This window comes from Berghia stephanieae, chromosome 1, assembly GCF_034508935.2.
Source record: "Berghia stephanieae isolate SIO BIC M18660-M18661 chromosome 1, UCSD_Bste_1.3, whole genome shotgun sequence".
NCBI lineage: Eukaryota > Metazoa > Mollusca > Gastropoda > Nudibranchia > Aeolidiidae > Berghia > Berghia stephanieae.
The window spans coordinates 138283027-138310526 of record NC_088360.1 but is presented as its reverse complement, the minus strand read 5'-3'; the positions used below and the strand labels follow the sequence as shown (position 1 = coordinate 138310526).

The 27500-nt window shown below is 37.5% G+C and overlaps 2 protein-coding genes across 3 annotated transcripts in view; both read left to right on the top strand.

Moving 5' to 3' along the window:
- Window positions 1-11131, top strand: part of LOC144963339 (medium-chain acyl-CoA ligase ACSF2, mitochondrial-like) — a 14545-nt gene extending 3414 nt beyond the window's left edge. For both annotated transcript variants that reach the window (XM_078897284.1, XM_078897285.1), the window contains exons 2-4: window positions 88-361; window positions 7312-8204; window positions 10423-11131. In XM_078897284.1, the coding sequence (XP_078753410.1) occupies window positions 133-361; window positions 7312-8204; window positions 10423-10923 (1623 nt within the window). In that variant the 5' untranslated portion in view covers window positions 88-132 and the 3' untranslated portion in view covers window positions 10924-11131. The remainder of the gene's footprint in view (window positions 1-87; window positions 362-7311; window positions 8205-10422) is intronic.
- Window positions 11132-16875: 5744 nt separating this feature from the next.
- Window positions 16876-24843, top strand: LOC144963336 (3-[(3aS,4S,7aS)-7a-methyl-1,5-dioxo-octahydro-1H-inden-4-yl]propanoyl:CoA ligase-like). Its single transcript, XM_078897274.1, has 4 exons — window positions 16876-16972; window positions 18321-18576; window positions 20843-21732; window positions 22643-24843. Exons 2-4 carry the CDS (start codon window positions 18348-18350, stop codon window positions 23162-23164), a joined length of 1641 nt encoding a protein of 546 aa, XP_078753400.1. The 5' UTR covers window positions 16876-16972; window positions 18321-18347; the 3' UTR covers window positions 23165-24843.
- The last annotated feature ends 2657 nt before the right edge of the window (window positions 24844-27500 follow it).

Sequence of the window (27500 nt, the reverse complement as noted above, 5' to 3'; positions counted from 1 at the left end):
CTGACACTGAGCAAAAATGACGTCAAAAGACAAGTCTTTGGCCACAAAAGAAAACAAATTTTGAGGTGTAACTTTTTAAATCCACAGATTCTAATCGCTTCGTATTCACTGTCATATCCAAAAATCGTTGCCATGGAAACCACGCACCCTTCCATCGTGAAGACCCTGGAGCAGCGTGCCTTCGATGACCCAAATAGACCGGCCTTCATCTTTGTCAACGAGAATCGAGAAAGGTTGGTCCTTACACGACAGCAAGTTTGGGACTACAGCAGGAACGTTGCAGCTCTGTTGAGGAAGAGTGGCCTTGAAAAGGGAGACGTAATCTACACGGCTCTTCCGAATTCTCCTCAACGTCTTATGGGTCAGTATTGAAAAACAAAAAAGAATGAATTATAATCAACCGATATGAGAAATGGGTTGTATATATATATATATATATATATATATATATATATATATATATATATATATATATTATATATATATATATATACATATATATATATATATATATATATATATATATATATATATATATATATATATATATATATATATATATATATATATATATATATATGAGCCAAGGTCAAAAGGTGCCAATTTTTTTCTCAAAATAAAAGTGACATAACAGTCCATTCATGTTTCTATATGTGTAGCAAAAACCCTGTACTTCATGAATCAAACGCCCTTTAGATAACATTACGGTCAAACGCAGCATAATAACGTCAACAATGCCTATAGGTTGCTGGTGTCACATGTGACCGGTGACACCAAAATGAGACAAAAAGCGCAATAACCAAATGATTTTTGTTAAGTATCAACCTTTATTTAGTAAGTTATAAACAAAAAGACACAATCAACAACAATCATAGTACAATAGTATTACCAACTATTGGAGAAAAGGTTGCTTTTTGGTGTCATCGGTCACAAGCAACATAGAATGCAAATATATTATTTCATAAAAATGATTGTACATTAACAACAACAACAATATTGCATATGCTTATTACCAGCAATGTTCAGAAACTTTTGGAATAAAATGTTGGGAAATAATGTGACCAAAGCATATCGACGGTCCGATGATCAAACCTCTGAAGTAGCGTTTTCGTGATCAAAGCTCTGATGTCGACATCAGAGTTTCGCGCCCGGCGTTTTCACGGCGATCAATCCTCCGATGTCACTTCCGAGGTTTGAACAACGGGTTTTGAGATAGAGGAGAGCTGCAACACGTTTCTTAATCTTTGTATTGCATGTCAATCATCATCATCATCATCATCATCATCATCATCATCATCATCATACGGATGTAGGAGTGAAAATTAATATTAAAAAAAAAATTTAAATAAACTTTAAAGATTAAGATAAAATTGTTATTTCCTTTTATTTTTTTCATGTTTTTTTTTCAATGTATATACAATTAATATATATATATATATATATATAGGGAACCTTTGCAAAGTGCCCTGACCGCGTTTACTGGATATTGCGCTATATAAATGCTCAATGTTACTTTTTTTTTTTAGTTTTGACTGTTTTTTGGTTGTTTGTTTGTTTGTTTTTGTTTATTTAGCTTTTTCTTTTTCTTTTTTTTTCTAAAATAAATCAAAAGATATTTGTTGTTTGTTGGACAGGATGGGTAGGGGTTTAAATGGTGGCATGATATTAGGATGGCATCAGGTGGACATGACATGTGATTTAATAAGGTGATTGCATGATCGAGATTTGTTATTTTTAAATAATAGAGATAGGGAGAACAGGTGATCAGCGTATTATTTTTAAAAATACCCAATCATTATTTCGTACATTATATTTACTAGTAAAGCATAACCGGGAGATGATAGGCTTGAAGTTCAGTCGCATCGTGACTTTAGAAATTGACAATTATTTAGCAGCTGTGATATTTATCGATGCTCAAAATTATAGAGACCAATGTCAATACAACCCTATTAACAGTAAATTAAAATATTGATTTTGTAGTTAAAAACACAATCATTCTTTCTAATCCACGAAAACAAACTATACATCATTTACATGACGTGTTTTTGATTGCTTGAAAGTACTTCTCCGTCTCCCTTGAACTCTGAACTAACATCAGAGGTTTGATCATCTTGAGACTAAAGAATAAGAGGGCGCGCTTATCTCTGAAGTTGACATCAGAGGTTAGATCGGCGGATTGGCAAAAACGCTACCTCAGAGGTTTGATCAACGGATTGGCAAAAACGCTACCTCAGAGGTTTGATCAACGGATTGGCAAAAACGCTACCTCAGAGGTTTGATCAACGGATTGGCAAAAACGCTACCTCAGAGGTTTGATCAACGGATTGGCAAAAACGCTACCTCAGAGGTTTGATCAACGGGCCATCGATATCTTATTCAGCGACATTGTGTCACTTGTGACATCAGACCGATGACACCATTACTTATGGCAATACCAAATTGAAATTTCGACGATATATCATTAATTTCAATCAAACCAGTGTAATAACCTCAGGTAAATATGGAATTTAATAATATTTCAGAAACCAAAGACTTCAAAAATAGAAATATACATGGAAAATAGAGCATCTGAATGTGACTTGTGACATAAGACCGGTGACACCATTACTTATACTTATGTACAAGCAACACCAACTCACACTTTCGTCCATACTATATCATTATTTTCAGTCAAAAAAGCATAATAACCGCAAATCAGATGACCATCCAAGCCAACAGTCAATAATGCTAAAATGAAATTCAATAATATGTGAAGAAACTAAATACTTTCAAATTGGAAATATACTTAGAAATTAGTAATACCATTGTTGCTATTTATTACTTGGGTCAAAATCGGCACTAGAACGCAATTTTGCCTCAATAAATCAAGAATAGCAACTGTAAAATCTAATACAGTCTGTTAAAATGGAATTCAATGACATTTCAAGCTTTGAAGAACATGAAGACAGAAATACATTAGAGACTTCAAACTTAAGTGTCAACTGTGACATTTTAACCAATGACACCAATGGTCACAAAAAGTACCAGATGTCACACAAACTCTAGATAAATATCAGTCATGGTAATGAATTCATGTAACCAGACGATGACATCACCCTACTGCTCAAATCTGCTTGTTTGTAGTAATTTAGTGTATTAATAGTAAAACAAATCAAATTTCTTGACAACCCTTCTGTTGTAATATCCAATATCAAGTGTTGCTTGTGACAATGTAAAATAGCGATGACACCAAAGTTCAACTTACCTTTTCTGCCTGGAGCCACGCTGGAAAGGCAACTGAAAGTGCTGCACTTCAAAGGCTGGTAAGAAGGGTGGATCAAAATTGCGAATCGCCATTTAACGAAACAAACTTCCACGTGTTCACGCATGCCGTGTTGCTTGTGACAAATGACACCAAAACCAATAAACCTCGATATCAGCAATACGGAATACATTTACTCCAAGATTTGAGTTCAGAAGGAAAATCTATGCTTTTTTCTCATAATAAAACATTTTATAACCCTTAAAATTTAATATGAGCTTTAAAGTTTCGTGTCGAGTCTTAGTATTGTGCTGTGTTTGATGACACCAAAGGTCACAAGCAACACCAACTTTTTAAGAACTCTATATGAAACTTAATCAGATATGTAATATACTGCAATTGCGTTTAAAAGTAAATTTTGACTTTATACTATTAGTCAAATTCCAATCATGTGAGCTAAAACATCACATTTAATTTCTACATGCTTTCTAAAAAGGTGATGCGTTGACCTCGTTTTAAGCACATGCCAAACAGCATTCAAATTTCACTTTTAAGTTGTTTATTTCATATCCTGTTAAACAGAGTATGTTGAGCTATCTCATTTTATCTCTTCTTCATATTATCAATTGATTACAAGCATTAACCCAATGAAAACCGTTCATAATTAAGTAAAAATCAAATTTTCTTAACACTGGTATCAGACGGGCACCTTTTGACCTTAGCTCATATACATATATATATATATATATATATATATATATATATATATATATATATATATATATATAATATTTATCTACATATATATATATATATATATATATATATATATATATATATATATGTAGATAAATATATATATATATATATATATATATATATATATATATATATATATATGTATATGAGCTAAGGTCAAAAGGTGCCCGTCTGATACCAGTGTTAAGAAAATTTGATTTTTACTTAATTATGAACGGTTTTCATTGGGTTAATGCTTGTAATCAATTGATAATATGAAGAAGAGATAAAATGAGATAGCTCAACATACTCTGTTTAACAGGATATGAAATAAACAACTTATACCTGTGCTATGCCCCATACGAGTTAAATTGAAAATCTGCAAAAGAGCAAAGGCTAAACCTAAATACCAACTAGACATTCTCCGGGAGGAACAGAAGATACAAGAAAAATTTGAACTATCAGTAAGAAACAAGTTTGAAGTGCTTGGAGAACTAACAGATATAGAAGAGAAATATGAGCAGTTTAAAGACAGTGTTGCTGCATCATTAGAAGAAAATGTTCCAACCACACTTAAGTTGCAGAAGAAGAAATGGATTACTCCAGAGATATTAGAATTAATGAATGAGAGAAGAAAGGCCAAAAATCAGGAAGAAAAATACAAGACTCTGAACAGGCAGATAAAAAGAAAATGCAACGAAGCTAAAGAAGACTGGATAAATGAACAATGTCACTATATAATGTCCTGCAAAGAAAAAAATGGCAAATTCTTCCATCAGAAAATCAAAGAAGTGACAAACAAAACTAAATCAGGTGCTAAAAGTGGATGCATCAAAGACAAGCGTGGAAACACCATCATGGACAAAGACTGCATTCTAAACAGATGGTCAGAATATATTGAAGAACTTTTTTTTGATAATCGAGGAGAAATGCCTATGATAAAAGAACTGGAAGGGCCTTCTATAATGAAAGATGAAGTTAGGAACGTCATGAAAAGCATGAAAAATGGAAAAGCTGCAGGACCTGATGCCATAACAATTGAAGCCTTGACTGGCCTGGGTGAATGGGGGATTGAATTCATCACAAACCTTCTAAATCAAGTGTATGACACAGGAAAAATGCCAACTGATATGAAACGATCCATTTTTATAGCACTACCAAAAAAGCCAGGGGCAGTTGATTGTGAACAACACAGAACTATTAGCCTAATGAGCCACCTCACAAAAATTCTTTTGAAGATAATTTTACTAAGAATAAGAAATAAAATACGACCTGAAATTGGGGAGATGCAATTTGGTTTTGTTGAGGACAAGGGTACCAGAAATGGAATATTCACATTATCAATGCTGATGGAAAGATGTATTGAAGTAAATAAAGATCTGTATATGTGTTTCATCGACTATTCAAAAGCCTTTGATAAAGTACAACACGAAAAACTATTCAAAATTCTATCATCCTTGGACATTGATGGTAAAGATTTAAGAATATTACGGAATTTGTACTGGGAACAAGAAGCAGCAATGCGTGTTGACAACGAACTAAGCAGTTTTACACCTATTAGAAGAGGAGTTAGGCAGGGGTGTGTTTTGTCTCCAGATTTATTCAACCTCTATAGTGAAATGATATTAAGAGATATCGAACATAAGAAGGGGGTGTGTATTGGAGGAAAGAATGTAACAAATCTGAGGTATGCAGATGATACGGTTCTACTGGCAGAATCTGAACATGAACTACAAGAATTACTGGATGTTGTAGTCAGGAGTAGTGAAAATATGGGACTGGAACTGAATATATCTAAAACAGAATGTATGACGGTATCTAAAAATAATAACCCACCAGCCTGTGTAATAACAAGCAGAGGACAAACAATACAACAAGTTGAATGTTTCAAATATTTAGGCTTCAATGTAACATCCAATGGAAAATCAGATTGTGAAATAAAGAAAAGAATAGGTATGGCGAAGAATGCATTCAACCAGCTGCATACAATTATGAAAAACAGGAATATTAGCATGAAAACAAAAATCAAAGTCCTGGATTGCTATGTACTGTCTGTGCTGCTATATGGTTGTGAGAGCTGGACCATAAACAAGACCATGGTTAAAAGACTGGAGGCAGTGGAAATGTGGTTTTACAGAAGAATGATGAGGGTGTCATGGATGGAAAGGAAAAGAAATGAAAAAATTTTAGAAATGGCAAACAGAAAAAGATCACTGATAACAAAAATCATCAAACGCCAAATGGAATTTTTAGGACACATTATCCGCCACCCTGGTTTGGAAATACTCGCCTTGACTGGAAAGATGAATGGGAAAAGAATAAGAGGAAGACAAAGAATAACGTATTTGAAAGGGATAAGAACTTGGACAGATGAAGCTGAGAAAGGTGGCGCTGCTTTAATAGAATTGGCAAGAGATAGATCAGCTTGGCGGAAGATGACCTCCGACGTCTGCTTCAGATATGGAACTACATGAGATGAGATGAGATATATATATATATATATATATATATATGAGTGTTGGTGGGTACTCGTAGGTACGAAATTGCTTGATAATGATGGTTAGAGCTAATATAAAATATAAATTGTCACTTACATTATATGGCCAAGACGTTCGTTTCTGTGACTTTAGTCCACGTCTACAAGACGAAATCCACAGAAACGAACGTCTTGGCCATATAATGTGAGTGACAATTTATATTCTATATATATATATATATATATATATATATATATATATATATATATATATATATATATATATAATAAATATAAATTGTCACTCACATTATATGGCCAAAACGTTCGTTATATATATATATATATATATATATATATATATATATATATATATATATATATATATATATATATATATATATATATATATATATATATATATCTTCCTGATGAGAGCGAACGCTCGAAACAATATTGTAGAAGTTGATCATAATAATTTAATTATACTTAAAATATTTTATAAATAGCTCCTTTTATCATAAAGTTGAGCGCTATTACTTATGGTTTTTGTTTTTATAATATAATATATATCATGAATGACCCATGTTGTCCAAACAGCAAATTGGTGATTAATAATCTTGCCAAAATATCTTATTGCTGCTGATAGAGTAGTTTCCCCAAATGGGGTCTGGTGGTATGAAACTCGCATTCGGATCGAAGGTCTTGGGTTCGAGCCTCGATCGGGGCATAGTTGCCCTTGGAAAAGGCTCTTTACTCTCATTCTCTCACCTTACTCAAGTGTAAAATGAGTACCTGGCCATTAATACATCTTTAATATCACATATTATTTCATTTCCGACCTTACCGGTTACAGGTATGTTTGGCACAATTACTGCAGGATGCATCACAATGGCTGCCCAATCGTGTATGGCCGACGGGTCAGACTTAATCTCATCTTTGAATCGCGGGCAGGCAACCGGGATTATCCTCAGCCCATCAGATCCTAAAGGAGCCTTCTCCATTCTCAAGCCCAGATTACAAAAGAACGACCAGGCCAGTGGTGAGGTGTCATGTCAGGAAGTGCCGACCTTGAAGCACATCTTTTCTTGGACTTTGGGGAACTGGAACAACTTTCTTGAAATGTTGGAGGATTGTGGGAAGGAGACGTTGTGGCACGAGGCCATTGATCCCAATGACGTGTGCGCTTACATGTCGACTAGCGGGAGTTCGGGTGTCGTAAAACTAGTTCCTTTCAATAGTAAAGTATTAATGGCGGCTGCTGATCAATTAATAGGCACCTTAAAACCTACACGGTATTTTTGTGACTTAGACCTGGCTTGGATAAGCGGGTTTCCCCATGTCTATCTTACCCAAGGATCAACCAGAGTCCTGTTAGATCGAGGAGGCAACATTCCGGAAGATTCGGCCGAGCTACAATGGAAAACGGCCGTTCAAGAAAACTGTGATTTATGTTTTACCGCGCCAAAGTACCTGATGGAGTTTTCAAGAGTTTACAGTCAAAGCAAAGACGGCGTAATTGGGAGTTATAAGCTAAAACGGGTCATAAGCGCGGGAGGTACGACCACAAGAAAACATGCACGAGCGGCTTTGGGTAAGATTACCGATGAGTTGATCATTGTTTATGGCAGTACAGAGGGCTGTATCACGACGAGGAATGTAATAAAGAGCATCGAAGAATACGAAGATTTCAATAACGGATTTCCTGTCAGAAACACCGAGGTCAAGGTTGTTGGTTTGGATAACAAGGTAGGTAATCCATAATTTGAACTGAAGGATAATGTGTTTGGTCACGTTTGTCTTGACTCCTTTTTTCTCAGATTTTTTGCATGTGTTCGCAAGTTTCTGCTATGCATTTTTTGTATGAGTTTATCTATGTGTAAGAATCTCTCTCTCTCTCTCTCTCTCTCTCTCTCTCTCTCTCTCTCTTTCTCGCTCTCTCTCTCTATCTCTCTCTCGCTCTCTCTCTATCTATCTATATCTCTCTCTTTCTTTCTTTCTCTTTCTCTCCTCTTTCTCTCTCTCCCTCTCTCTCTCTCTCTCTCTCTCTCTCTCTCTCTCTCTCTCTCTCTCTCTCTCGCTCTCGTTCTCCTTCCCTCTCTGTATCAATCTTTATATTACTTCTCTATATCTTTCTGTCTCTCTTCTCTTTACTCTTCTTTTCCTTCTTCTATAAAACTCTTCTCCCTCTGCACTTTCTTGTCTTCATCTTCTTTGTTTCTTTCTCTGTCACCTAATTTTCTTCCTCCTCCCCCCCCCCTCTCTCTCTCTCTCTCTCTCTCTCTCTCTCTCTCTCTCTTCCTTCTCCTCCTCATCTTCCAGTCCCCTCCCCATTGTATTCCTCTTTCCTGCTTCCTTCCATCCTTCTCTATCCCTATTTCTCTAGACCTTGTTTTTTCCACAAATCATGCACTCACAATACATGGACGGTGTAAATAAATCAATAAAAATTAAATTCCAAGGGAAGACTAGAATATCCCTGGCGTCAGCCGCAATGCAGCCCCGCAAACTGAGCTAGGCGAGGTGACTTGCTCAAGGCATTGAAAGCTCGCATTGGGAACGAATTCGAAAATTCAAGCACAAGACTTCAAAAATATTTTTATCATACCTTCTATAAATTGAGATCTTAAAAATTTAGCTTTTATATAACGCAAATCCACTAAACGTGCTGAAAGCCTTTTACAAGGGGTCCCTGGCCAACAGCAACACTGAACATTTAGGACGGGTCATGACGCCTGTTAGGCGATATTACAATTTTTTCGGACAGAGACAACGCTGTTAACGACCAGGTACTCATCTTACACCTGAGTAAGGTGAGAGAATGTGAGTAAAGAACCTTTTCCAAGGACTTCACTATGCGCCTAGCGAGGCTCGAACCCAGGACCTTCCTATCCGAAAGCGCGTGCCACTTAGTCGCACTGAATGACCTGACTTATATCATTTCTCATCTAAATCAATTCATTTTTTTTTTACAATTACTTGTTCTCGGCTTATTAACGATTTGACATTAAGGGCTAACCCACACCGTAAACTGACTCTGACGACCCGACACTGTCGTCCTCTGCCGTCTTCTGGATAAATACGTTGGCCACGAAAAAAATTCTAAGAATAAAGAGAAGAGCCTCTAGACCTAACCCATACCAAGCACCTCTGCCGTTTTTTTGGGGGTTTTTTTTTTCGAGCTTGGTATGGGTAGGTCTAGCGGCTCTTCTCTTTACTCTTAGTATTTTGTCCGTCCCCGAAGTCTTTATCAGGAAGACGGCAGAGGACGGCAGTAGTCGGAGTCAGTCTCCGGTGTGGGTTAGCCATAAGAATGATCAATGTGGGAAGAAACCATTACGACTCCAACTCTATATAGTTCTAGTAAAACCAGATGCCTGCTGGAGAATAAAAAATAGCTTGAACTGCCAAATTCTTGTTTTTTTAAAAATAACAATAGAGACGCTTCGCATTTTAAAAATTCTTTTTGTTATTGTTGCTGTTTTTTTTTTTTCCTTTTTTTTTTGTATTTGTATGTTTTGTTTTTAATTATTTTTATATTATTTTTGCTATTATGGTAAAGTGGAATTCGATTTTCTATAAAAATTCAAAGTGCCATTTTTTTCAGTTTTATGAAAATTATTGATACCTCGCATCTTGGCGATACCACTTTATTGCATTGGGTTCCCAATAGCTCAGTTGATAAAGCACTCGTACCCAGGTGAAATCGTGATTTTTTTTCTGACCCCTTGTCCACTCGGCAGCGATTGGGTATCTGGGTAAGTTAGATCTAACTGAAAGTACTTTGTGATAAGACAAGCGTCCTATCCAAAGGGTAGCAAGATATTGCTATTGTACTCTGTTGAAACTGGGATACACTCTGGCTCCATGGACCAAGGGCTCCGAGGGGCTACCCATGTTTTTACTATCTATAATATCACTGTATTATGGCAATCTTTTATATTTTCGTATATTATATTTAATATAGGAAGTTCCAACAGGTGAGCTGGGTGAGATCGTCTTTCAAACAAAGCTGACACTCCACCAGTACGTCAACGACTCAGAGAATACATCCAAGACATTTGACCCCGATGGCTGGGTAAGGCTTAATGACGTAGGAAAGGTCAACCACAAAGGTCAAGTGTTCGTGATGGGCCGTAACCAGTTCGCCATCTCCAAAGGCACCACTGTGCTCTACCCGGAGGTCATTGAAAGCATGGTCCGGAAATGTTCTGGGGTTAAGGACGTGGCCATAGTTGGAGTCCCGGATGATGAAATGGTTGAAGAGATGTGTGCTTTGGTCGTCAAACAACCCGATGCGGACATTTCAGAACAAGATGTGAGGGCCCACTGTGAGAATGTAACTATACACGACAGCCCATTGATTCCAAAGTATTTTTTATTTGTTGACACATTTCCTGTAACAAAAAGAGAAAAACTTGATAGAGTTGCAATCAAGAGATTGGCATGTAAAATGCTAAATTTTTAAGATATCTATGCCATGCGTTTAGCTAGAATATTCTCAAATCCGCCACGCTAGATTTAACCTACCGATATACAAAAATGTGTGTAACCTTTAACATTCTTATTCTTATTCGCCGATTCACTTTTAGCTGAAAAAGGTCAGACAGGTTATCAAATAAGAGCTGATGTCGATTGTTGAATGAATAAACGAATATCTTTTATCCAAGAGAACTGAACAAGTGTGTATATGATTTATTAATTTGATAATATCTTTATCACACAATCATTGTTATTGTGACGTTTTTTTTATTTTTAGTTATTTATCTACTACAATGAGATAGCGACATGTCCGATTTTAGTCATGAAGACATTTTGGCTTTTGCAATTCAGCAAACACAAAGTGTGACCCACGTTTTAATCTGGCATGATGGCAAGCAGGTGAGTCAACTTCGAAAAGTGATTCGAAATTTTAAAATAATCAGAAATATGACATAATTTTACTTTTTAGCTCCTTGTGAATTTGTGTTCTTTCCTCTTAGTATCACAAAAACAATATTGGCTCATGATATGTTTCAATGGGAGCGATCTTTCTTCATGTTTTCGTCCAACCTAGTCATCGATCACATGATTTATTGCTGTACAACGATTGGACATTTCTCAATGTATCTAAACACGCTTCTTTGTTTATGAAAGTTGTAAACATACTAATGAGTCATGCTGAGCAAAATGACCAATTGTAACGGTGGATATTTCTCATACTGTGAACATTTCTCACGATGTGTGTCATTTTGAGCACGCTTAGCAACGTGACCAATGACCTCGAGCACATAGAAAGGGAATATAGATCATGCCAATTGAAACGCTTTCCCACTGCGAGGGCAAGCGGAACTTATAGATAGTTCGAGGATGACGTCACTCAGGCCTTTGTTATTGTTTTTGCCATCCGCGTTTGTGAGTTGTTCTCACTAAACTGTAGTAACCAGACTATAGCTATAGACCAGAACCCTAAATACCTTGGCGTCATTTTGGATCGACAGTTGACATACAAAAAACATCTTGAAGCAACCTCCCGAAAAATTGGCAAAAGGAACTGCCTGATACGAAAACTGGCAGGGACAGGCTGGGGTGCCTCACCGACTGTACTCCGGACATCCACCGTTGCCCTATGTCACAGTGTCGGCGAATATTGTTCACCAGCATGGGCCAGAAGTAAAAACACCAAACTAGTTGACACAAAGCAAAGGGATTCCATGCGTACCATCACAGGGTGCCTAAAGTCAACCCAGTGCAGTGGCTACCAGTCTTGAGTGGAATTGCACCACCACATCTCAGAAGAGAGGAACAAAACCAAAGGTGGATTCAAAAGGCAGAACAAAACAACGATACCCCTCTGTGCAAATTTACAAAAATGCCCCTACCTGCTCAAGATTAAAATCCAGATCCCCTTTCTACCTCTCAAAGAAAGATTACTACAGCATCACTGATGAATGGAGAAAAGAATGGGCAAATAATACCCCAACAGGAGGCCAAATCATTGAAGACCCTACTAATGAAATTCCTGGCTCACAGCTTGGTAGGAAACACTGGGTGGCTGCAAATAGGCTACGCTCCAGACACGCGAAAACAGCCACAAAAATGAACAAATGGGGTCTGAACAACTCAACAGAATGCCCCAAATCCAAACTGACCCCAAGATGTAGATCACTTGTGCTCCACTGTCCTATTACCAAGCTGAATGGAGGTTATGAAACCATTCACAAATGTGAAGACGAATTCAAGGCTTGGCTCGACGCGACAGATCTGAAAGTACGATACTACTACTATTACTACCAGACTATAAAAATTCATGGTTACACAGAGTTTGTGTGTTGGCCCGTTATACTTCCGGATGGCAATGTCATGAGCTTCTTAGCCAAGCGCATACTATCGATAGCCTGGCACTGACCAGAAAATGACGTCAAAAGACATGTCTTTGGCCACAATAGTAGTCAAATCGTGAGTTGTATTCAATGGAATCACTTGTTTCCTTGAGCACAACTGAAATAACGACAACTCACTAGGCGCTGTACAAACCTTCAAAATGACGTCAAAATATACCCCTAGTAGGTTCTAGTGTCAGGCTGGATAGTATGCACATGGCAAAGAAGCTCACAACATTGCCATCCGGAAGTTTAACGGACCAACACACAACACTATGTGTAACGATGAACTTTTATAGTTTGGTTAATACAGTTTAGTGAGAAGTACTCATAAACGTGGATGGCAAAAAACAATAACAAAGACCTGCGTGACGTCATCTTCGTTCTATGTATAAGTTAACGATGACTACGATCATACAAGAAGGTCTCAAGACATAACAGGCTGGATGGAAGAAAAACTTCACATCTAAATAGCGCATTTCAATTGATTTACCATGCTCCATGCTCTTCACAATGTTTCATTTATTTCCATTTCATATAGTACAAGCCGCCTGTTCGGCGTCTTTTTGTGTATTACGACTCTTTTAATATGTCAATAATTTAAGACACGTTCCCATTTACACCTGAGTAGAGTGGGGTAATGTGTGCAAAGTTCCATAACCAGCGATACAACGTCGGGACCCGAATATTCCTTTGTCAATATTTACCCATCCGGACACCGACCACGCTTAACATCGCTTGACTCTTGTGATAAGACAAGCACCGTAGTTGAGCCATCGATCCACACAAAGACGCAGATTTCTAACCCTTTCTGTAAAGATCGACATACAGTATATATAATGACTTGATTACCATAGACGACTCCAGTAATCGTGATGTATTTTCGCCAATCAACTATCAATATATTAGGTGAACGAATGGAAGGTAAGTGTAAGAAACATGCTTTACATGACGATACAGGTGAATTGGCATATGAGCAAATGTCTAGCAATTGAGTTATCAGGACAATATAAATATATAATAATTATTATAATATATTAATAATAATAATAATAATATAATAATATTATTAATAAGCTAACGAGAAAGAGAGAGAGATAATATATATATCATATATATATATATAATAATATAAATATAATAATACTAATAATAATAATAATATAATATAATGTAATACTATACTAATAATATAATATAATAATATAATAATAATAATAATAATAATAATAATAATAATAATAATAATAATAATAATAATAATAATAATAATAATAATAATAATAATAATAATAATAATATGCTTGATATGATATGAATGTAGATATGATATTATTAATATATAATTATTATAATAATTAATATATATATTGAGACGAGGAATAAGAAGAGATAATATTAATATACTACCTATATATAACTACTATACACTACTAACTATACTATACTAATACTACTAATGTCAGAATGATATAGACCAATCAAAATAATAATAATAATAATAATAATAATAATAATAATAATAATAATAATAATAATAATAATAATAATATTATAATAATAATAATAATAATAATAATAATAATAATAATAATAATAATAATAATAATAATAATAATAATAATAATAATAATAATAATAATAATAATAATAATGATAATATTTAAAAAAACATTATATCGGGACTTTAAGTAAAATAAAAGGCAAGGTGTTGCGGTCGGTATGTTAATCATTACCACCGTCCGAGGGTTTAAATCATTGGCATTAAACACAAATAAACCGTATCCCACAAAACAAATGACTCAGCGTGACTTGACCAATCACGATAGCGTATTCCAATCACGTGGTTTTACGTCACATGTCACGGTGAATAACATTGTGGCCGATTGCATCAAAACAGTGTTACGTTCAGGTGACATAATAAAGGCTGACAATAGGATTCAATAGTTTGATGTCACGTCCGCCCAGCAACGAGAAGCTTGGTTGTAAAGAAAGAAACTTGGTACTTTTTATTCTTCATGCTGGCTAGAACTTTTTCATATGTCATGTGATCTGAATGTATAAGAGTCAACAGAACACATGAACAGATTTATAATGTTTTTCTCATCTGGATACACTTTTATGCTCGTCGGAGAAGTATTTCATAAGAGTGTTCGTCATTGTTCCGCTAGTTTAGAACCAGTTACTACGTCACTTTGCGTCATTACGAGGGAAGTGACGTCACGACTGTTGAAGCCTATTGACATATTTTTTTTAATTGAGCCATTTCGCAACGGCACCATTAGATCCCATCGTATACTTACTTACCATTGGGGCGCCCAACGTGAGCCACAAGTCTTCCCATTCTGTCCTGTCCGCCATGAGTCTACGCATCTCCCTGGTGGTGTCCATTCCTGTGGCATCTAGAAGACAGTCAATGTATGTCTAGGCATTCCATGAAGGAATATAAATAGATAATCCATCAAACAGGATGTCTGATGACAACAGGAATCACATATTACTCCTATAGATAGTTCGAAGATGACGTCACTCATGTTTTTGTTATTGTTTTTTGCCATCCGCGTTTATGAGTAATGCTCACTGAACTGTATTAACCTGACTATAAACGTTCATGGATACACACAGTTTTGTGTGTTGGTCCGTTATACTTCTGGATGGCAATGTTATGAGCTTCTTAGCCAAGCGCATACTATCCAATATGTTGTCCAAAGTGAGCAAATTGGGAGTTTATAATCTTGCCCAAGGAAAAAACAAAACGAAATCCCTGAAGTGGGGCTTGATCCCGGGACCTTTCAAATTACAGTGCTATTCCTTAACCTCTCGGCCACTTCTCCCCACCATTCCTTTTTTATAAAAAAAATATATAATTGTTTAATGTATTATCAGTGGTGCAGCGAGTCCAATAGGGTTCAACAGTCGTGACGTCACTTCCCTCGTAATGATGCATAGTAACTTAGCAACTGGTTCTAAACTATCGGAACAATGGCGGACGCGCTTATGAAATACTTCGACGAGCATGAAAGTGCTATCCAGAGGAGGAAAGCATTATAAATCTGATCATGCTTTGACTTTTATACATTCTGATCACATCCTATTTTGCGACAGGCACGCGCCCTATCCAAAGGGTAGCAAGCAATTTCTATTGTCCGTTTCATGCTATAGAGACAGGGATAAACTCCGACTCCATGGGTATAACGGCTCTGAAGGAATACCTTTAACCAGATGCCGAAAAAAGTCTTTATACAGTGAAGATGATGAATAAAATGAGGTATTTATCTTTGTCGAGTAAGAAAAGAAATAACTGATAACAACAAATAACTGGGACTGCGTGGCTGAGCGGTACGGTCTTTGCTTCGCACCTGAAAGGTACCGAGTTCGACTACCCGCCGCGTTGTGTGGCCTTGAGCAAGTCACCTAGCCTTAGCTCAATTTGCGGCGCTGCACTGCGCTGACGCCTGGGTTATTCCAGTCTTCCCTTGGAATAGACCCTAAAGAGAAATTTCCCCTTAGGGATGAATAAAGGGAATTTATTTTATTATTATTTTATAAAAACAAATATTAACCGATAACATGAAATAACAACTGATAACAACAAATAACAACTGATTACAATACATAACAACTGGTAACACAAAAATACTTTGATACTATAGGGAATGAGATTAGAGGAAGAGTAGCGTCCCTTGATTGGACGTTACCTTACAGAGAGACCGTCAATTGGTTTTGCGCATGCGTCTCTCTCGTTCTCGCTTTCGGTGAAGTGTCTCAAGCCTCTTTCACCGGAAGCGAGGACGAGAGACGCATGCGCACAACCAACATGACGTTCTCTCTCTAATAACTTTTCCACCGGTGACGTCCAATCAAGGGACGCTACTCTTCCGCTAATCTCATTCCCTATAGTCAATACTCACGTAGTCAACTAGTCCCCTTACTTTACCTGCGGTAGGCCCATATAATATTATTACCAAATTGAGATGACGGGTACAATTAGATATACTGTGATTGTATTTGTTTCATCAATCCAGACTTGTAGGATAGCGGTATATAAAACAAGGTATATAAAACACGGTATATAAAACACAGAGTATTAATGTACATTAATAATATTATTGATGTAATCAATTCATCGGGGACAATTCATTGGTGAAGTTGAAGGTAGGTTTCAGTTATCACTATAATAATATGCTGCTTATATTTTGTTTTAGTGGCTCTACTTTTCACCACCGTTTCTGTACTGATAAATCAGCCGTAACGAATTGCTTGCTATCGTTTGGATACAATACAATTGATTTAATCAAACTATGAGGGACAATTAATTGGTGAAAATTAAGTTATGTTTTATTTTTCATTGTGTGGTATTCATTTTGTTTGATAAGTCCTTCAGATTTATAAATAGTTTAAAACCCCGGTTTCTGTAATGACATCCCTGTGATAACAAATTGCGTGTTATCCTTTATATGAGATGTTTACATGGTACTTTTTATAAATTAAAGTTTAAGTTTATATAAGGATTTGGCCAAAAAGCATTTGTAAGTAGATAAGCCATATATAATGATATATATATATATATATATATATATATATATATATATGTATATATATATGTGTATATATATATATATATATATATATATATATATATATATATATATATATAAATGTTTACTTTACAAATCATTAAATCTACTCAGTGCTCCAGACGTGATTGTCACGCTATCACAATGAACATCTCTAAATTATTAACAACTGGTAACACAAATATATTTTTTTATTTTTAAATTATTATCACTGGTCAGCGATCAAACCTCTGAAGTCCCGATTTTCACGATCGGCGGATCAAACCTCTGAAGTCCCGATTTTCACGATCGGCGGATCAAACCTCTGAAGTCCCGATTTTCACGATCGGCGGATCAAAACTCTGAAGTCCCGATTTTCACGATCGGCGGATCAAAACTCTGAAGTCCCGATTTTCACGATCGGCGGATCAAAACTCTGAAGTCCCGATTTTCACGATCGGCGGATCAAAACTCTGAAGTCTACATTCGAGCTTTGCGCACCATGTCTTATTTCATTTTGGGCGGACAAGACCTCTGATGACAACGACATCAGAATTCTGATCCGCCTAAAATTATTAAATGAATCAAGGTGCCCAAGGAAAGAATGTAGACTTCTGAGTTTTGATCCGCCGATCGTGAAAATCGAGACTTCAGAGGTTTGATCCGCCGATCGTGAAAATCGAGACTTCTCTCTATCTCTATCTCTATCTCTCTCTCTCTCTCCCTTTTTTTCTCTCTCTTTCTCTCTATCTCTCTTTCTCTCTCTCTTTCTCTCTCTCGTACTCTCTCTTTCTTTCTCTCTCTCTTTCTCTCTCTCTCGTACTCTCTCTCTCCCTTTATTTCTCTCTCTCTCTCTTTCTCTCTCTCTCTAACACACACACACAAACACACACATACACACACACACACAAGTTGAGTTTTCACAGGATTATTTATTCTTTTTTTAGATCTACATCCACAGACCACGCACGAACATGCAATCTCCACGCCCATCAATTGTAAGTGCCTTACAGCTACACGCTCTCAATGACCCTACTGGCGCTGCCTTCATCTTTGTCAACGAGAATCTAGAAAGTTTGGTCCTCACACGACAGCAAGTTTGGGACTACAGCAGGAAATTTGCAGCTATGTTGAGGAAGAATGGCCTCGAAAAGGGTGACGTTGTCTGCAACGCTCTCCCGAATTCTCCTCAAGGTCTTTTGTGTAAGTTATTTAATGTTTTGAATAATTAAGAATAAATAAATAAAAAATGAAATTCCCTTTATTCATCCCATAGGGGAAATTTGTCTCAAGGGTCTATTCCAAGGGAAGACAGAAATGACCCAGGCGTCAGTCGCAATGCAGCGCCGCAAATTGAGCTAGGGCGAGATGACTTGCTCAAGGCCACATACAGTGCAGCGGCGGGTGATCGAACTCGGTACCTTTCTTGTACAAAGCAAAGAAGTACCGCTGAGCCACTCTGCGTCTTCCGCCATGGCATGTTTTGATACGGTCGCCTAGGCATTCCATGAAGGAATATAGATAGAACGAATTTGACGTCACTTGGGGTCTTTGTTACTGATTTTTGCCATCCATGGTTATGAGTAATTCTCACTAAACTGTATTAACCAGACCATAAAAGTTCATGGTTACACATAGTTTTGTGTGTTGGTCCGTTATACTTGCGGATGGCAATGTTGTGAGCTTCCTAGCCTAGCGCATACTATCTTTAGATAACCATGTTGTCTGATGTCAACAGGATTCACTCATGTTGTCCAAATTGGAGTCTAATAATCTTTCACAAGAAAAACAAAAAACAAAAACGAAAGCTGGTCTCGAAGCCGGGATCTTTCGAATCGCAGTGCAATCCTTAACCACTAGGCCACTTCACCGTTTGTGTATATATATATATATATATATATATATATATATATATATATATATATATATATATTATATATAGATAGTGTGCGCTTGGCTAAGAAGCTCATAACATTGCCATCCGGAAGTAAAACGGACCAACACACAAAATTGTGTGTATCCATGAACGTTTATAGTCGGGTTAATACAGTTCAGTGAGCATTACTCATAAACGCGGATGGCAAAAAACAATAACATAGACCTGAGTGACGTCATCTTCGAACTATCTTTAGTAGTAAGCTTCGCAGTCCGAATGACGCTTGTTTAGAATTGTGTGATTCAGTCATGGTCGATAAGTATAGCTGCTCTCTCCATCCATGTTGTTAATTGTTCCCATTGGTCACGGTCTTGGGCCAGAGTTTTGAGGCTGTCAAGATCTTGTTGTGACTTTAGTACGAAGGGCACTGCAGTATTTCTTAGTTCTTCAGGGATTAATTCGGCCTCATCTGAATCCAGAAATTTATGATATGTAGAGAGATCCTGGTTCAGGGTAGTTACTATTGATGTTGGTGGCTCCCTATATATTTGTTGCCATGAAGGAAATTTTCTGTCATTGCAGGTTGGGCTGGGATGTTATTTTCTCGACGTAAGATGTGACCAAATAGCCTCCATCGCTGTTCTTTTATTATTGTACTCAGGCGTTGGACCCTGTTTTTTCATAGAGATCAGGATTTGTAATTGTCTCTGGCCAATAGATTCCTATTACGCACGTAATTGTTTGCGGTGGTATGAATCGAGACTTTCTAAGTTCTTTTTTGTGAGGCCCCAGGTTCCACAATTATATGTCAATATCGGAATAATCAATGCCTCGTAAATCAGTATTCGTTTATTCTCACTGATTATGTTATTTCTATTCCATAAAATTTGGAGTTGGTTGAATGCATTGGTGGCCAGCTGCTTTCGTTTTCTGATGTCTTCATTTTCGTTGATCAAATTGCCTAGTTTACGTACACTTTTCCATTCATTTAAATTTCTGTTGATTTTTGTATATTCTGTTTTGGATTGATCCATTTTCAGATTCCATGCTTCTAGGGTAGTTGATATTATGGGCAAGTATATTTTCGCTTGATGCTCTGATTCAAAGATTAGGTCTGTATCATCTGCGTATATTCACGAGTGATCTTCTTTATTGGTGGTAATTTTGGTCTTAGATCTTTGATTACCTTGACTCATTCTTTGACAAAGATCACGTGAAGCTCATAAGATATCTACTATCAAATACTGCATTACAATTTGAATACGGCAGAGAATTACCAACAATATCAACCTCAATTGCATCCCCTCAAGGAGACAGCTTGAGTCCAATTCTATTCTCGATATACCTCAAATATATATATATTAGATTTTTAAAAATAGAAATTATAGGTAAAAAGGTGTGTGTGTGTGTGTTTGTGTGTGTGTGTGTCTGTGTGTGCGAGAGAGAGAGAGAGAGAGAGAGAGAGAGAGAGAGAGAGAGAGAGAGAGAGAGAGTTTGCTTTTAGCATCTAAATCAACTCAAAATAACACCGTTTTGAGGATGAAGATCACAAATTGGGAATAAAAACATGCTCTAAATTATTTTCTTTGGCAGGTATTCTTGGCACCATCACAGCAGGATGTATCTCTTTTTCTACCAAGTACTACATGGCTGACGGATCAGACTTGAAATCGTCCTTGAACCGAGCCAAGGCCACGGGAATAGTCCTTGACCCCTCACACCAAAATGAAACCTTCTCCGTTCTGAAACCCAAATTACAAAATTGCAACCAGGTCAGCGCGGATGTGCTTTGCGAGGACGTGCCGAGTTTGAAGTACATCCTTCCTTGCGATTTGAAGAACTTCAAACGCTTCGTTGAAGACTTGGACAAGTATGGAAAAGATATGATGCACGAGAAATTAGATTCGGATACTATCTGCGTCTATTGTACAACGAGTGGCAGTTCGGAAGTTGTGAAACTCTCACCTTTTGATAGTAATGTGCTCTTTGAATTTGCTGACACTGCATTCGCCCGTACAGAAGACAAAGTATATATGTGTGACATCGACTTCGGCTGGCTAAGCGGATTTCCTCTTATTCACCAAGAATTCAAATCTACCCGAGTTCTTCTAAATAGAGGAAGCAACATTCCTAAAAACACAGCAGAACTGCAATGGAACATGGCTGTGCAAGAAAAGTGTGAATTGTGCTTCACAGACCCCAGATATTTGATAGAATTCCCAGATGTAAAGAAGAAGAGCGATGATCCTGATGTCAGAACGTACAGAATGGAATGCATCATTTCTGGAGGTGGACCTATAACCCGAAATCACGTACAGACAGCCCTGGGCGAGGTTGCCAAAGAGGTCATAATAATATATGGTTGCACAGAGGGTGGTGTGGTCGCCTTCAATAAGATATGCAGCATTGACGAATATGAAGATTTCAATAGTGGCTATCTGACAAGGAATAGCAAAGTTAAGGTCGTTGGTATCGATAGAGAGGTAATGTATTTAATGTTGGGGTTAGAAACGGAAAACGATATTTTAAGATATATTTTCTCTGACTGATACACAACCTCAAAACCGGTTCGGTGTCTCACGGTGTCTCGTCTCGTCACAAAAGTCGTGCAATGTTAAGCGTAATCAGTGGTCAAATTATGTGTGGCCGTGAAATATTCTGGTATCGCCATTATGTCCTTGAATGAGGCACATAAAACATATTACCCCATTCGACTCATGTGTGAGTGTATACCTGGCATCCGGCACTGATGGATATTGTAAAATTGTTAATTAGGACAAAAAGGACGCCTAACAGGCGACTGGTACCGTATGAAATGGAAATACGGTTCAATATCTCGTCTTGGCAAAAACTCTCAAACCTGGGACCTCATGAGGCCTTCCATCAACTCCCAGGTTTGAGAGTTTTTTTTTTGCCAAGATGAGGGTCATTTAAATCGATAGATATTTGAAGTACGAGTTTTCTGGCCAAATTTTAGAATACATATCTTTCCAGAGAACAGCAGTTAACTGGTTAAATCAAATTCTTTTGGCACCTAGTTCTCCCACATGTAATACAATTATCCAGACGATGGGTCATTTGTAGCCAGACCTGCCTACCACTACGAATAATTCGTAGAACTACGAAATTTTTGCTCCGATTTCAGAACTTCATGAGCATTTCTAAGTCATTAAAGCTTATTGCAAATGAAACGTGATGCCAGATTGCGCAATACTATAGATTTTGAAGTGTTATTTAATCATTATGAGGGTAAATTATGAAATATCTAAAGTTAACTTTCGCAATAACAAATATCTGTCTCCTAAAAACTACGAAATTTAAAACTTTTTCCAGGAGGCAGATCTGGTTATAGCAATATAATTTTAATACATGTGATTTTGCCTATTTAAACAGAGAGTGCCCACTGGTCATTTGGGTGAAATATTATTCCAATCAAGCCAGTCACTCCTCTACTACGTCAACGACCATGAAAACACCTCAAAGACCTTTGACCCCAGTGGCTGGATAAGCGTGGGGGATATCGGAAAGATCAACGAGAAAGGCCAACTCTTCGTGATGGGCCGTAACAAGTTTGCCATCACCAGAGGCAGCAGTTTGTTTTACCCGGAAGTCATCGAAAGCTTTGTCCAAAAATGTCCTGGAGTTAAAGACGTGGCTGTAGTAGGAGTCCCCGATGAGAAATTATTTGAGGACATCTGTGCTTTGGTCATAAAACAACCTACAGTTGACATCTCTGAGAAAGATGTACGAGCTTTTTGTGAAAGGATGACACTGAACAACAGCTCAATGGTTCCAAAATATATTCTATTTGTTGACAGTTTCCCCCGAACTCAGAGGGAAAAATTGGATCGTAATAAAATCAAGGAATTGGCTTGTGCAACACTGAAGATGCAAATGAGGAAAAAATTTAATTGAATTTTCGAAGAGGTTTTTATGGTCGGAAATTACCATTATATTTCCGGTCTTTGAAGGTACTCTGCAAAAAAAAAAAAAACAACTCTTTTTAAAGATTTTGGCCAGAAAACTCGTCCTTCTTCTTCTTCTCTTCTTCTTCTTCTTCTTCTTCTTCTTCTTCTTCTTCTTCTTCTTCTTCTTCTTCTTCTTCTTCTTCTTCTTCTTCTTTTCTTCTTCTTCTTCTTCATCTTCTTCTTCTTCTTCTTCTTTCTTCTTCTTCTTCTTCTTCTCTTCTTCTTCTTCTTCTTCTCTCTTCTTCTTCTCTTCTTCTTCTTCTTCTTCTTCTTCTTTTCTTCTTCTTCTTCTTCTTTCTTCTTCTTCTTCTTCTTCTTCTTCTTCTTCTTCCTGCATATCTGCACACTTAGGGTGTGTATTGTCACAGACTTTGGTGTGTATGTTGGTGTTTAGAGTGGCACAGAAGCGATTCTATCTCTGAACTGTTTGAAGTTATCAGACCTAACTCCAGGCTGTTCCAAATTCTAATCGTTGATGAAAAAACAAAACAAAATAAAAACAACTGCTCATGAAATTGCACTCTAGAGCGCGGAATTTGGAATCTGTGATCGTGTCCTTTGGTTCTTCCCCTTGTTTTTCAAGTTCAAGCTCGTCCGACAAATCACCCCCATCTTGTCAACAACAAAAAAAAACACTCAAACCTGGGACTTCCTAGAAGACTTTCTTCAAGTCCCAGGTTTGATAGTTTTCGACAAGATGACGGTCATTTTAACTGATTGGATTTAGAAAAAAATACGAGTTTCCGGGCCAAAATTTTAAAAGTGTGTTTACAAATAGGAAATAAGGGGTCTCGATAATCAGTTGGTAGAGCACCCGCTTCACATGCAAAGGGATTGAGATCGATCCCGTGTGCAGTCGAGATTTTATTTCTTCTGATCCTCCTGTCTATTCAGAAGTGAATGGATTGCTGGGTCTGTTTGATCTGGCGGAAAGTACATTGCGACAGACTAGCGTCCTATTCAAAAGATAGCAAGCAATTGCTATTGTCCGTTTTATGCTATAGAAACGGGATAAACTCCGGCTTCATGAGCATAATGGCTCTGAAGGACTGCTTTTGTTTTTCAAATAGAACTGCTGCATTCTGGCTATGCCATACATACAAAGATGAATATATCAGTTTCAACAAACAAATCGTGATCCAAAGAAGGAAAAAAAAATTCTGTTTCAGCCTAACAAACGTTATTCATCCAGCATTAAAGACCATTCATTCTAGTTTCTAAGAAGCTGATATACAGAGAAGTGGTAAGACCTGGAATGAGATTTAAAAAATAGCTCAGGATAGAGAAGGATGGAAACTGTTTGTCTGTGGCTTATACCCTGACCCAGGGTGAAAAAGGCAATGATGATGATGATGATGATGATGATGATGATTCTAGTTTATGCCATATGAATTACAAAGCATGAATTATGACCTGAAACCTTCTATCTATTATTTATTTGCTTTGATTAACATCACCATTGTAATAGATAGCTTACAACACATCATCGAAGGGAGAGAACGAAGAATTAACTTATGCAGATTAAAATTGTCAAGATTTACGGAATTACCTCCCTTTAAATAAGATTGGGTTTTTTTTAAAGTCAATATAACACTCCATTATATTCTTATTTATCAATAAATATAACTCGTGTGTTTTTTGTTAATATATTATAATTTTTCTATTCTTATAACGGGGGGGGGGGGGGGGCGAAGTGGCCGAGTGTTAAGGCATTGCACTGTGATCCGGATGACCCGGGTTTCAGCCCCGCTTCAGGCACTTTCGTTTTTCTCCTTGAGCAAGATTATTAACCCCTAATTTGCCCACTTGGACAACATGGGTGATTCTTGTTAACATCAGACATCTTGTTTGATGAGTTATCTATATTTCTTCGTGGAATGCCTAGGCGACGATATCTTATGATGTCGTAGCGAAAAAGGCATCATTAATAATTAATAAATTAATTTAATTAATTATTTCTCCGTATGTTTATTTATTTGTTTATCTACGGTGTGTTTGTCTTGGTTGTTCATGACATCACCACTGGCTAAATCGCTCAATTTAGATGGAGAAGAGCAGGGATTCCACGATTGTTTTTTGTTTTTTTTTGTTGTTGTTGTTTTTTTTCCGTGTTTTTGTTGTTGTTGTTGTTGTTGTTGTTGTTGTTGTCTTTTTTTTTTATTTGCTGTTTCCTTTGTTTTTGTTTTTTGGTGTTTAAAAAAAAAAATAAAAGTCACAACATTTATTAAAAATAAATTGAAAAAAAAAAAAATTCCCTTTATTCATCGCATAGGTAACATTCATCTCCAGGGTCTATTCCAGAGGATGACTGGAATAACCCAGGCGTCAACCGCAGTGCAGCGCCGCAAAGTGAACTACGGCGAGGTAACTTGCTCAAGGCCACACAGCGCAGCAGCGGGTGATCGAACTCGGTACCTTTCGGGTACGACGCAAAGACCGTAGCGCTGTGCCACGCTGACCCTGATCTGATTGCATACAAGTAAAAAAACAAACTTTCTTTCGTCATTATCTTCTACAAAATGAAGACAAATTTATTTACGGACACGTATCGCTACGATATCACTAATTCGTCATGAACCGTACGAACCGTACAAAGGCATAGAATGCAGACAAAACAATTTTTAAATAGATTTCAGCCAGAAATTATGGTTTACTTAAATAAACATCGATGACCTTAAATGCAAATTAAAACACGTGTCCAATATTCTCAAAATTAAACCCGAGCTTTCTGTGAATAATCAAATTGAATAATTTTTGATAAGTTGATGGTCAGTTTAATTCAGCTATAAAAAAAATGTGGCCAAAATTTTAAAATGATATTTTCCTTTGTTTGGCAGCAAAGCGAGGAGGTCAAGTGTACATAGGGAGTCACGATAATTTTGATAAGCGTGTGTAAGAATAATATCACCTTGTTGTGCGGCTATGTGGTCTAGTGGTATGACACTCTCTTTCGGATCGGAAGGTCCTGGGTTCGAGCCTCGCTCGGCGCTTAGTTGAGTCCTTGGAGAAGGAGCTTTACTCACATTCTCTCGCCGTACCCAGGTGTCAAATGAGTACCTGGCCGTTAACAGCGTTGTCTCTGTCCGAAAAAATTGTAATATCGCCTAACAGCATCATGTTGCTGTTGGCGAGGGACCCCTTGTAAAGCGCTTTGAGCACATTTAGTGGATATTGCGCTATATAAAAGCTCATTTAAAAATTGTTGAAGGCACAGTGAATAAGAATGATAATTTTTCTGCAATGTGGTAAGCTTATATAAAATAGCTCAGTTGGTTGAGCGCTTGCTTCGCCCACAGAGGGGTCGAGATCAATTCCGGGTGCCGTCGAGATTTGTCCACCCAGCAGTGATTGGTAAGTTGGGACTGTAAGATTTTGCTGGAAAGTACATTTGCAGAAATCTAGCGTCCTATCAAAAGGATAGCAAGCAATTGTTATCGTCCGTTTCACGCTATAGAATAAGGGATAAACTCCGGCATTACCTCGAGTGATTGAACCTGGGACGAGGGGAGATGGACACAAGTGGGGAATAAACCTGGGATTTAAAAAATGGAAGACGGATACTAGTAAACTGCGAACCCGGGACTCAGAGATATGGATACAAGTGAATATTAAGTGAACCCGGGCTATGGGAGATAGAGACATCAATGGAAGTGAACCCAGAACTGTGTGAGGTGGACACCAGTAGGGAGTGACCGCAGAACAACAGGGATGAACACCAATGGGGAATGATCAAGGGACTATAGGATGAGATACAAGTGGCGTGGGACTGTGAAATGTGGTGGACACCACTGAGGAGTGAACCCAAGGCTCCGCCAGTGGAGATTAGCCCCAAATCTAAGTGGGGTGTCACCCATGGGGATTGAACCCGGAACTAGGGGATGTGGACATAGGTGGGGAGTAAACCTTGGATGATGGAAGAAGATGCACACGACTGGGGAAAGAACCCGAGACTCAGAGAAGTTGATACCAGTGGAAAGGGATTGAATCCAGGGCTATGAGAGGTGGGGATTGAACCCGGTACCAGGGGAGGTGAACAATAGTGGGGGGATAAACCTGGGACTGTGAGATATGGACTTTGAGATTACTGGGGACTAAACCCAGGGATACGGAAGAAGACATCCGGTGGAGAGTGAACCCGAGACTATATCTAGCGAACACCAGTTATGAGTGAACCTGGAACAATATGTCTACATCCTGTAATCTTGGCCATTCAAATTCCATAGTCCGGGGCTCGTTCCCCATTGGTGTCCATCTCAGATAGTCTAGGAATTACTTTTCACTGG

Excerpts from the sequence above, each read along its gene's own strand:
- LOC144963336 (XM_078897274.1), top strand. The coding sequence starts at position 18,348 with ATGCAATCTCCACGCCCATCAATTGTAAGTGCCTTACAGCTACACGCT. Across the intron at positions 18,577-20,842 it reads TTCTCCTCAAGGTCTTTTGT|GTATTCTTGGCACCATCACA; the intron begins GTAAGTTATTTA and ends TTTCTTTGGCAG. Across the intron at positions 21,733-22,642 it reads TCGTTGGTATCGATAGAGAG|AGAGTGCCCACTGGTCATTT; the intron begins GTAATGTATTTA and ends CTATTTAAACAG.